Source organism: Rhinatrema bivittatum, chromosome 1 (genome assembly GCF_901001135.1).
Source record: "Rhinatrema bivittatum chromosome 1, aRhiBiv1.1, whole genome shotgun sequence".
Taxonomy (NCBI): domain Eukaryota; kingdom Metazoa; phylum Chordata; class Amphibia; order Gymnophiona; family Rhinatrematidae; genus Rhinatrema; species Rhinatrema bivittatum.
Window position 1 is genome coordinate 38,411,715 of NC_042615.1, and position 13,350 is coordinate 38,425,064.

Here is a 13,350-nt window from a genome sequence, read left to right on the forward strand (position 1 = left end):
AATATCGATATTTTCAAGTTCTCGAGATGTCTCAAGAGACTTTAGTTGCTAGAAGACCTCTTCTAGTATCTTTTGCATTTCTATTAGATCGAAATAATGTATTAAGACAATTTTTTCGAAATAGGCTTGCTGTATTCTATGGTCAAAAGGGTGGCTTGGCCAATACTCTTAAGACCAAATTAAAATCCTACTGGGGGAACTAGAGGCCTGAATGGAGGGGAGATTCACTTCACCCATTTCCGCAGCCATGCCACATCTGGGTGAGCTGTCATCTGAGCACCTCTAATTCTGCCCCAATAGCAAGCAATTTGTACCAGTTTTACACTCAGGGAGCTCAGTCCTTTGGCAAGGCCCACCTGCAATAAATTAAGATATGTGGTTACCTGACTTCCAAGGGCAGATATCCTATTGGTTGCAACACTCCTCAAACAAAAATGACCATATTCTAATATATACCCTCGATGTTGAGGTCTTTCTTGCTTTCAATATTGTTCTGATGACTGCGGAGGAATAGCCTCTGTTGCACAACCTAGCCCTCTCAAAGGCCATGTTGTAAGCAAGAATGGTCCTGGATTCTCCATTAAAATTGAATATTGCCAGAGCAGCCCCTAGCCTTTGGGAAGGGATAGTGGGAGGAACCACTAGCAACCTTATAAGATCTGCATACCAGAGTCTTCTTGGCTAGCCTGGAGCCACCAAAATCATTCTGAAGCATGTCATCTATCCTTTTTATTGTCCTGCCCACCAGAGGCAAAGATGAGAGACATAGCAGGCCAATGAGTCCATGGGCATAGGAAGGTGTCTATGCCATTGGAGCCTGGCTCTGCCCTTCGAATGAAAAACATCTTGACCTTCACATTTGCCCTTTTAGCCATTGGGTCTACTGCTGGATGCCCCCGGCGATTCACTAACAGCTGGAAGGCCTCCAGACTCAACTCCAAATCCTCAGAGTCCAGCTTCTTCCTGCTGAGGATGTCAACCTGGCAATTGTCCTTCCCTTCTAGCCAGTTGCTGAGAGTAGGAGTAGGCTATCTTCTGCCCATTCAAATAGCTTGGCTGCTTCCTGCATTAGCGCTTGGCTGTGGGTAATCCCCTACTTGTTTATGTATGCCACTGCCATAGCATTGTCTAATATCACCCTGACTGCTCTTCCCTTCAACAATGGAAGGAACCATGGTGTGCTAAGTAAGATCGTCCTCATCTCTAGCCTGTTTATTGACCATTGCCCTTGTGCTACCTGTCCTTGGCAATGTGCCCCCCCATCCTGTCAGGTTGTCATCCACTAAGGAGGCTGCATATTTATCCTACGTGGAAAATTAGATGGCTGAGTCCACCAGCCTAGACTCTTCTTTACGTCAGAAGGCAAAATGAAGAGAAACATAAGACAGGGGAAATACTGTGGAGAAAAAGAAAGAAATAACCAAAAATGAAAGAAACCCTGTCAATCTGGGGAGCTAGTGGATCCCCCTGCTCACATTCTGCTGGAGTCAGAAGAATACTGAGCTCCAGCAGAGGGTGCACTACTCTATATGCTGACGCTCTCAAACTCTGTTCTGACTCCATCTGCTGGTTCGGGGGATATACCCACTGTCTGGACTGATCCAGGTACGTACAGGGAAAGAAAAAAACTTACAGGCTCTGCTAGAAAAACAGCCTCTGTAGCTCCAGAACTATCACTGTAGTACCTGTGAAGGAGGGCGCAAAGCTCCAACCATAATCACACGGCTTTTTATCTTACCTTTTTCCGGCTTCATGGAAAATAAAAAAAGACAGAGGGGCTCTGCCGGGGAGGAAGTAAGGAGACTACATTTGCATATGCTCAGTAGAGCATGCTGAAAGCTCTACAATCTTTGAGATCAAAATTCCATGCCAAACTCCATCAAATGACTTCACCATCTGATGGAGCTGCCATCCTGCTGTTCAACTCTGCAAAACAGCCATACCACCTCAGAGTCCTATTCCTCAGAGGAGAATTCTCTTCTTTTAGGCTCCATGAGGCCCTAGAGCGAGCCGAATCCCCATCTAACCCAGACTCCTCTACCAATTCTTGGGTAAATATCTGAGCTGACGTGCCCGAAACAATCCCCAGCCTGGGCTTAAGGGGAGGGACCCCCATCCCAGTCATTGAATAGACAAGGTGGTCTGGTATATGAGAACGATAAACTCCGGCAGGACTTCAATACTCCCTCATCAGGAGGATCTTCTGAGGGAATGGAGGAGTTCCTGCTCCCAATGGAGTTTCCTCCTCTAGCTTCCACCCTAAGGAGGTCTGAGGCCGGGGCTCTCTTGGGCTGAGGTCCTAAGCAGTCCTAAGACCTTCCATATCAGAAAACTGCCCACACCTCTGCAAAATTCCCCGATGACACTCTCTGCTCTAGCTCCGCCTGAGAGGGGGGGAAGAGGGTGCCTGCTGCTGGTCATATATTGGGTACAGGAAGCCTGCCACAGTTAGCATTTTCTCTGTGCCATAGACCACACACGTGGCCATAGTGTTTGCATGTCACCTGGTCGTGAGAAGGACCGAGGCAAATGTAGCAAGCCAGGTTTCCATCCGTTATGGGCATTATCTTGCCGCAGCTACATGGCTTGAAGCCTGTTGATGAGAGAGAGCGAGAGGGGGAGGGGGGGAGGGGGAGAGGGAGACAGCTCCGCTTGCGTTCCCACGCACAGAAAGGACAGACTGAGGAGAATCTGCCTTCCTGCACGGGACACACACGCAGCTGCACAGAGCTAAGATCTGTAACAGCTATGACAAGCTCCATCTCTCAACGCCTGACAGACCTTCCCATGACAGCATGGCTAATTCAGCCCTGCTATCAATTGGAAAAACCGTGCTCCTAATAAGTCTCTGCATAACACTGAAAACTAGTGCATAACCAACACAAACTCTGGAGAATACACCCCCATGGACATGATTAACAGTTCGAGTGGGCTCCTGCATGAGAGCCCCCTGAGGAGAGAGAGCTGCAAGCCCCATCTCCCCAGGGCAGAAGCTTGAAGGGGTGGAGGCTAAAAGCCTGCTGCTTTCATAGTACCATGACCTGCTCTACTGCAATGGCTTTCTGCTCTGTTCCACTGGCATGGAAAACTTAGCGGGATCAAGATTCACAGTTGGATCTGAAACTCCCGTGTCCATTACATAGTGGGCAAAAGGATTCAGTGAAGCTAGAGATGCATTGGATCCTGCAAGCTACACATCTGCATCCCCGATTGATGACATCAGCAGGAACCCATCCTGCTGAAAAGGTCCCTGCCACCCCAGCAAATGCCACCCTTAACACTTACCCTGTATGGAAGGATTCCATCAGGAGCTAACCCATACAGCTGATGAGGGCAGAGCCATAAAAGGAAAGATTAGGAGGAACTGGCTGTGCCTGAGTACTATCTTCTCCTCTGCAGGGGAGGGTAGGACCCTTAAGGTCCAGGAAGCCTACCAACCACCTACAAGGAGGATAAACCAGGACCACCAGGGAACCTGAGATTGACTTTAAGGTGCGGAGCACCACTCAACAAGGGAAACCAGTGGCAAGGAAGGGCTATTGTCCAAGGAGCAAATTAAATATGCTTAACCATGCAGAGGTCTAACCTAGGCTCTAAGAGGAAACAAATTGTGCTGCACTAATCCACAGACATCACCATCAGCTGGAGACAGAGAGACTACTGGGAAATACCTAGTAAGACCTCATTTTAGTTGATAATGTTATGGGAAAAGGTGTGTCCTTGGTCTCCCATCAGCTGATAAGTGGAGTAAAACCCACTTTTCTGGACTGGTCTAACAGAATAAGGAATTGCTTTTTCCTCTGAAAACACTGACATTATAAGACAACCATAAAAAATAAGCATAGCTCATGGGAATGGAATACACATTAACAAAATGATGCTAAATAAATGAATTATGCAGTAGTACCTGTACAAATACACCACCATCTTCATTAATATCAGTTACTTCGGTGTTGGCCAGTTCTTCTACCTCAGTATCAACGTCATCTTCAACCTCTGCACTTACTGAGCTGCACAACAAGACACCTACACATATCCATTCCCACGTAAATTTCATACTGGTTATCTGAAGAATTAAAAAGATGGTTATTACAAATATGATACCCACTGGTCACAAAAACCAAAGTTCCCATTATGAGACTTTGAAAAATAGATATTGATATCAGTTAGTTTAGAAAGGTTTAGTGTTATTTTACGTTTCACCTTTTCACTTCATTCTCTTTGTAAGCAGTAATACCTTTAGAAAGCAAGTTTGCTTATCAGAACAGTTCTTCCTAGACAGCAGGATGAATTAGCTATAAACACATGGATGATGTCATGGGACACTGAATGGACACTTGTCTTCTAGCTCCTAAGCTTTTTTTTTTTCTCTCTTCAGCATGTGTGAGAGTTCCCACACACATGCTACCTCACGAGCCCCTCAATTGACTGCAGAGCTTTGCTTTAGCTAGATCGTCAACTCTCCAGGGTGGTAGCTGGCATGATTTGCCGTCTTACCTGCTAGCTCGCGTGATTGGCGCTGCCCTATTGGGGGGGCACGAGCCCTCCTTCTTGGCCGATCCTCCGCCGCTGCAGCCCACATCCGAGAACCCTGCCGCCACCGACCACTAGGCCAGCCGTCGAAATCAAGCCTGCCGCCGTTGACGCCCTCCTGACATGCATCTGCATTCCTCCACGGCCCTCCCTGAGCTCCAGCCACCCTCCAATCCACAAGTAGGTGGGGAGCCACGCTGACCCTGACGTCAGCGCCGGGGAGGCAGGCCCCATCGCCCTTTAAAACAGGGCCCGCGTGCAAGAAGGAGCGCAACCTAAGGGGCCTGCCCCTTGGTGCGCCCCTTTTTGTGACCTTTTCTGTGACCAAAATTTCAATCTTGGAGCTTGTAAGTCTGCCTTCCTAACAGTCAATCTACTGACTTCGACCCTGCCTTATACAATGCTCTCAACCTGACCCGCCAGAATCCTCTCACCTGCCTCCAACCCTCCTCGGATTTTAAAGTTCTATTTCAGCAAGCAAGACAATGAACACACCATCTGTAGAGATCGTTACCCACTGCTCCATTCATATGACTTGCTACCTGCGTCTTTTGCGAACTACTAATTGATTTTCCCCATTTACTATCTGCTTTAGCTATTTCATGTATACCTATTTCTGTCATTCCCCTATTTTTGCTGTAGCCTTGCATTTACAATAGCTCCCTTGCCTCCTATAACCCCAGTGCCTCCTCCTCCCCCCCTTCTACCCTTTGCACCTATATCCATCTCATAGCTACAACAATGTGTCTCCTTACCATACCTAGTTTACACCGTCCCTTCATGCGTAAAACTCTCCCAGTACACCCACACCCCTCCCATTGCAAATCCTTAGTGCCCATCCTGATATCTCCTCTCACACAATTTCTGGGCCTATCTTAGCCATCTCCCTATTCAATGCACAATCCATCCTCAAAAAAGCCCCCATCCTCTATGACCTGCTCACGGATTCCAATCCCGACATTTGCGCCATTACTGAGTCCTGGCTAAAGAATACAGATAAAGTCTTAATCAACCAGCTCCCCCTACAGTCTTATGACATTTTTTCTATCCCAAGACCTTAAAAAAAAAAAAAAAAAAAAAAAAGAGGTTGAGGGCTACTCCTGGCTGCCAAAACACACCTCAACCTCAAACTCCAAACTACCCACTCCCCACCTAGACTGGAAATTGGGCTTTTCAAATCCAAAACACTGCAGATCTGCCTCATATATGCCCCCCCTGGCATACTCGAACATGACCCTTCCCCCATAATTGAATACATTACTGACAAATTAAAACCTGACACCGCTGCAGTTATCTTAGGAGACTTTAATCTCCACATGGATGTCCGCCCTGCCACCCCTGCCTGTGAGATCCTACTCGATACTCTCAAGACCCTGGGTTTTAAACAGATTATCACTGCACCAACACTTAAAGCAGTTCACACCCTTGACCTCCTCTTCATTAACTCTCACATAACAGCTCCTATCACACCTGTAATCACCCCAGTTCCATGGTCTGACCACTTCCTCATTAACATCCACCTTTCAGTTAACACTCCCCCCCCCTACTTCACAAGTATATAGTAAGACCATCTCTTTCCGCAAACCATGTTCCTCAGAAGAACTTGCTCTAGCACTTGATAAAATAGCCAAAAACCTTGACTTCTCCAATCCAGACACCACCCTACTCTCATGGAATAATCTTACTACCACTATAGCTAATGAAACCTGCCCCATTGTCCAAAAAGAAAGTAAACCATCGTACACCGCTGAACTAAAAAAGATAAAACAGGACCTGAGATCTAAGGAACGTACGTGGCGTAAACAACCTTTCATTACTCATAAAGCAGCTTACAAAAACACTCTACATACATACCACCAAACTACTCTACAAACTAAATGAGACTTCTATTCCTCAAAAATTCATAACTACCAATTCAACTCAGATGCCCTTTTCTCATATGTTGCAGAACTTACAAACACCACACCCTCATCTTCCAATGAGGAAAACACTGATGGTAAATGTGAAGAACTAGCGATGCATTTCAAGAACAAAGTCGCTAATATTCTCCTTCGCCTACCCGCCAAGCCCTCCCCCACCATACCACTCCCTACCAACAGCAGGGTCAACCTTAGGTCCCTCGACTTTACGACAACCATGGATATTGAAACCATCCTAAAAAAAGATGAAACCTGCGACCCATATCTTAGACACAATTCCCTCAAAGGCCCTCCTCTCGATCCCCTCCACCATTGCTAAACCCATAGCTGATCTTATTAACTGCTCCCTCACTTCTGGGAAAGTCCCAGACCCACTCAAACTTGCTGTCGTCAAGCCACTCCTTAAAAAACCTACCCATGACCCCATAGACCCGGCAAACTATCGGCCTATCTCCAATCTACCTTTCATCTCTCCAAAATCCTTGAAAAAGTAGTTAATAGGCAGCTCACGGACTTCCTAGAAGACCATTGCATCCTACACCCATCACAATTTGGTTTCCGTAAAGCCCGCAACACTGAAAATCTGTTACTAGCACTGACTGACACCATCCTCAAAGGCACTGATCACGGTAATTCGTATTTACTTGCTCTCCTAGACATCTCAACAGCCTTTGATACTGTTAACCACCAAATCCTAATCTCCCATTTAGCAGAAATAGGCATCTCTGACACAGCCCTAACTTGGTTTTCATATCTCAACAATAGAGAATACTTAGTAAAAATTGACAAGTACGAATCCTCGCACATCCCTCTCACACATGGTGTCCAAGGATCCGCCCTATCCTCCACCCTCTTCAACATCTACCTTCTGCCTCTCTGCCACCTACTCTCCGATCTAGGCGTAAAGTTTTTCTTATATGCAGATGATGTGCAAATACTCATACCTATTCAAAAGTCCCTCCACGAATCCCTGCAATTCTGGGAATCATGCCTTGCCTCCATCAACTCCCTACTATCTAACCTCCACCTTGCGCTAAATGCATCAAAAACAGAAATCCTCATTATCAATAATCAATCGGACCGTAAATCCATATCTACCTCTCAGAACACAGCCCTAACCTACTCCCCACTGCACTCTAAGAGACTTAGGCATCTCCTTAGATCAACATCTCAATTTCAAACCCCACATCAAATCTCTTCTAAAGGGGGGCTTTTACAAATTACACGTCCTCAAGAAACTCAAACCTCTCCTCCACACTCAGGATTTTCGTCTAGTGCTGCAAACGACTATCCTATCCAAACTGGACTACTGCAACTCCCTCCTCCTAGGCCTCCCCTACTCCACTATTAAAACCCTCCAGATCCTGCAGAACGCCATGGCTAGGATCTTACCCAACACACGCAAAAGGGACCACGTCACCCCTATCTTAAAGGATCTACATTGGCTGCCCATTCCTTTCCGCATCCAATACAAAACCCTTACCATACTGCACAATACCCTGTATAAACAAAATCTCCCTGGCTTGAGGAAATGCCACACTTCCGTTCTTCTAACTGCCCTACCAGAACTTCCCTCGCAGGCACCCTGCACACCCCGTCCCTCAAAACCGCCCACATCGCCCTCACTAGAGAAAGAGCCTTTTCTATTGCTGGCCCCTCCCTTTGGAATACCCTACCCACTGAGCTCTGTCTAGAACCATCTTTACACAACTTTAAAAAAGGAATAAAAACCATGGTTCTTCAAGCAGGCCTACCCCGATGCAGACCAAACCTAGCCAGACTCTCTTACCCTATGCAGACCAACCCTTAGACAGACTCCCTATCCTATTCCCGCCCTGCCTGACCTTCATCTTCTCTGCCTCCCCTGTCCCTTTATAGCCCTCTCTCCACTCCAGTATCAGAGCCACGTTTTTTTGTATATTTGTATTATATCTATTTTATGTATATATTCTCAATCCAGTTATAACTTTGTACACATCTGGTGATGTGATTCTAGTATAATATGGTTTCTCCTCTTCGCTTCTTGCCTGGTTTCTCTCTCTCCCTGCCCCTCTTTTCTCTTCTGCTCCCCTCTCCCCGTTCATTGTAATTTCCACTCTTTTTCAGTTGATTGTAAACCGGCATGATGTGCCCTACGAATGTCGGTATATAAAAGTTCATAAATAAATAAATAAAAAACAAACAAACAAACTTGGCTAATTCATCCTGATGTCCAAGAGCACCCCATTTATTGGAGGCAAACTTGCTGTCTCCATCGACAAGCAGGGCTGAATAAACCATTACATGTAGAGAGTCCCAAACTGAGGGTTGCAGAAGAGCCCTTTCTGAAACAGCAACCCGGACTCCCCTATGGAAAATCAACTACTGTGTAAACAAGCTGCGCAAAACTGCTTATCCAAAGTTACTGTCATTTCTTGATAGGTGTGAACTGACGACTAAGTTGCAGCTTTGCAGTTGTCTTGCATAAGAACATAAGACTTGCCATACTGGGACAGACCAAGGGTCCATCAAGCCCAGTATCCTGTTTCCAAGCGTGGCCAATCCAGGTCACAAGTACTTAGTGGAATCCCAAGGGATGAATAGATTCCAAGCCACATATCCCAAGAATAATCAATTGATATCTGCAATTCCATCTTAATAATGGTTTATGGATTTCTCCAATATCAATCACAAACACCGCCCAAAACAATATGTATTCCAGAAACCCTCTAAGTGGCAACACAAACAATATTCAATTGGTTTAACTGGTCTATCCTTTATATGTTCAGTTAAATTTTAACTGTGTTTGCCCAGTTTATAATGTATGTTCTTAGTTCCATGTATCGCCATACAGGCAGTTTTCTTGTTCCTTGTAAACCGGTTTGATTTGTAATTAATGCAAGAAGATCAGTATATAAAAACCAAAAATAAAATAAATAAATAAATATTTTAAATAGCCATATTCAACATCAAAAAGCTATGAATATATCATTAAATGTAGGACCCACACTCACAGAGTTTGTGTATCAATGAAACTCAGAAAATTTGGTGAAGAGTCACTTTACTTTGTTTTAAATATCACTTTTTGTGAATAGTTTTTCTATGTTTTGAATTTTCATTATGCTGACAAACTGCAAAATGTTGAGATTACTTACCTGATAATCTCCTTTTCCTTAGTGTAGACAGATGGACTCAGACCAAATGGGTATAGTATGCTCGTGCTAGCAGTTGGAGACGGATCTGATGTCAGCACGGGTATATATACCCCCACAGGAAGCGTAGCAACTTAGTAATCTTCCTTGCAAAAGCTGTTATGGATGTGTGTACTGATGCTCAGTGAAATAGTGAAACAGGATTCCCCTGACCGATTGATAGTAGCTGGAGACCGCCAGCATTCCCAACCGGAAGGCGTCGACACCTGGCAAAGGGGACACTCTTATGGAAACAGATGACATGGCTTACCTTGAATCGGTGAAACCCATGTACACAGGCAGCTGGGCGGGATGCTGAGTCCATCTGTCTACACTAAGGAAAAGGAGATTATCAGGTAAGTAATCTCAACATTTCCTGGCGTGTAGCCAGATGGACTCAGAACAAATGGGATGTACAAAAGCTTTACTCCCAGCCTGGGCGGGAGGCTGCCTAAGGACCATGTAGGACTGCCCTCGCAAATGCTGTGTCCTCCCTGGCCTAGACATCCAGACGGTAGAACCTGGAAAAGGTATGGAGGGAGGACCACGTCGCCGCTTTACATATTTCTGCAGGCGACAGCATCCTGGATTCTGCCCAAGATGCCGCTTGTGCTCTGGTAGAATGAGCCTTGACTTGTAGAGGTGGAGACTTCCCGGCCTCTACGTAAGCTGCTCTGATAACTTCTTTAATCCAGCGGGCGATGGTGGGCCGCGAAGCCGCTTCCCCTTGTCTTTTCCCGCTGTGCAGGACGAACAGATGGTCCGTCTTTCGTACTTCGTGTGTCATTTCCAGATATCTGGGCAGCATTCTGCCTATGTCGAGATGGCATAGTAAACGCCCTTCTTCAGATTTCTTCAAACCCGCCGTGGTAGGCAAGGATATAGTTTGGTTAAGGTGAAATTGTGAGACCACTTTAGGTAGAAAGGAGGGAACCGTGCGAAGATGGATAGCCTCCGGAGTGATTCTGAGAAAGGGATCACAGCAGGACAGTGCTTGGAGCTCTGAGATGCGGCGTGCTGAACACACCGCCAATAAGAACACCATCTTCAAGGTTAGAGAACGGAGAGACAGGCCCCGAAGGGGTCTGAAGGTGGATCCCGCGAGGAAATCCAAAACAAGGTTGAGGTTCCATAAGGGCACAGGCCACTTCAGTGGCGGACGAATATGCTGGACTCCTTTCAGGAAGCGAGAAACATCTGGGTGCTTGGCAATGGTCTTGCCGTCCCTCCTGGGACCATAGCAAGACAGCGCAGCCACCTGAATCTTGAAAGAGCTGAGCGAGAGACCCTTCTGAAGCCCATCCTGCAGGAAATCTAAAACCATCGGAATTGTGGTCGCATGTGGGTTGGTGCCATGAGTGTCGCACCAGGCTTCAAATACTCTCCAGATCCTTACGTAGGTGAGGGACGTGGAAAACTTGCGAGCTCGGAGGAGTGTATCTATCACGGGCTCCGAGTAACCTCTTTTCTTCAGTCTAGCCCTCTCATTGGCCAGACCCGTAAGAGAGAATTGAGCCGGATCCTCGTGTAGGATAGGACCTTGACGTTGAAGGTCCCGGAGAGGAGGCAGGGGAAGAGGCTCCCCTGCCAGCAGTCTTCTCATGTCCGCGTACCAGGGTCTTCTTGGCCAGTCTGGTGCCACTAGAAGAACTAGGCCCCGGTGTTTCTGAATCTTGTGGATGATGGCGCCCAGCAGAGGCCACGGAGGAAAGGCGTATAGCAGAGTCCCTGGAGGCCATGGCTGAACCAGGGCATCGATTCCGTGTGAGAACGGATCGTGCTTGCGGCTGAAGTAGCTGGGTACTTGAGCATTGGACCTATCCGCTAGTAAGTCCATGTCCGGAATCCCCCAGTGATCCACAATCATCTGGAAGGCTGTGTGTGACAGCTGCCACTCTCCCGGATCTAGGCTTTCTCTGCTGAGGAAGTCTGCCGCGGTGTTGTCCTTCCCGGCAATGTGGACAGCGGAGATGTCCTGAAGATTCGCCTCTGCCCAAGCCATCAGCGGGGCTATCTCCCGAGATACCTGTTGGCTTCTGGTTCCGCCCTGACGGTTGATGTATGCCACCGTGGTGGCGTTGTCTGACATCACTCTGACTGCTCTGTTCTTCAGTCTGTGAGCAAATCATAGGCATGCCAATCGGACTGCCCGGGCCTCTAGCCGGTTGATGTTCCACGCTGACTCTTCTCTGTTCCACCGCCCTTGTGCGGTGAGTTCTTCGCAGTGTGCTCCCCAGCCGCTCAGGCTGGCATCTGTGGTGAGCAGAGTCCACGTGGGGGAGGACATCTTCGACCCCCTGCTCGTGTGGTTGGACTGCAACCACCACCGTAACTGGGTCCGTACTCTGGCTGGCAGAGGAAGGTGCGTGGAATAGTTCCGAAAGTGGGGGCTCCAGCGAGAGAGCAGGGAGCGTTGCAGAGGTCTCATATGGGCCCTTGCCCAAGGTACCACTTCCAGGGTGGATGCCATGAGGCCGAGAACCTGCAGATAATCCCAAGCTATGGGCCGACTGGCTCCCATCAAGTACCGGATACGTGTCTGAAGTTTTAACCTTCTCTTGGTAGTGAGACTGACTGTCTGCCTGGGTGTCTGCCTGGGTGTCGAACTGTACTCCCAGGTATTCCAGCGACTGGGAAGGCTGTAAGCAACTCTTGCTGAGGTTGATTACCCAGCCCAAACTTTCCAAAAGGGCGATCACTCTGTTGGTTGTCCGAAGGCTCTCCTCTCGTGATTTCGCCCTGATCAGCCAATCGTCTAGGTAGGGATGGACCAGGATTCCTTCCCGTCTGAGTGCCGCTGCTACCACTACGACCACCTTGGTGAAGGTCCGCGGTGACGTGGCCAACCCGAAGGGCAGAGCCCGGAATTGGAAGTGGCGTCCTAGAACCTTGAAGCGTAGGTAGCGCTGATGATCTCTTATTAGTTTTAAATGTATTACCTAATAAATTCATTGGGGCGGATTTTAAAAGCCCTGCTCGCATAAATCCGCCCGGATTTACGCGAGCAGGGCCTGGCGCGCCTATTTTCCATAGGCCCGCCGGCGCGCGCAGAGCCCCGGGACTCGCGTAAGTCCCGGGGTTTTTCGAGGGGGCGTGTCGGGGGGCGGGGCCGATCGGCGCTGCGTTTTGGGGGCGGAGCCGATCGGCACTGCGTTTTGGGGGCGGAGCGTGGCGTTTCGGGGGCGGGCCCGAGGGCGTGGTCGCGCCCTCCGGAACCGCCCCCAGATCGCATCTCCGCGCGCCAGCAGCCTGCTGGCGCGCGTGGATTTACGTCTCCCTCCGGGAGGCCGCTCCGATTTCGGAGCGGCCTCGGAGGGAACGGAGACAGGCTGCGCGGCTCGGCGCACGCCGGCTGCCCAAAATCGGCAGCCTTGCGCGCGCCGATCCAGGATTTTAGCGGCTACGCGCGTATCTACTAAAATCCAGCGTACTTTTGTTTGCGCCTGGTGCGCCAACAAAAGTACGCGCTCGCGCTGTTTTATAAAATCTACCCCATTGTGTCTACCCTAGTCTTTGTACTTTTTGAAAGAATAAACAACTGATTAATGTTTACTTGCTCTATTACACTCATTTTATAAACCTCTATAATATCTCCCCTGATCCATCTCTTCTCCAAGCTGAAGAGTCCTAACCTCTTTAGCCTTTCCTCACAGGGAAATCATTCTATCCCTTTATTATTTTGGTCATCCTCTGTACCTTTTCTAATTCTGCTATATCTTTAAGAACAT

The 13,350-nt window shown here is 47.9% G+C and overlaps 1 protein-coding gene across 1 annotated transcript in view; it reads right to left on the reverse strand.

Moving 5' to 3' along the window:
• Window positions 1–13,350, reverse strand: part of CLGN (calmegin) — a 629,426-nt gene that overhangs the window by 591,668 nt on the left and 24,408 nt on the right. The window contains 1 exon segment of the mRNA XM_029603388.1: window positions 3,908–4,066. Within this exon segment, the coding sequence (XP_029459248.1) occupies window positions 3,908–4,057 (150 nt within the window). The 5' untranslated portion in view covers window positions 4,058–4,066.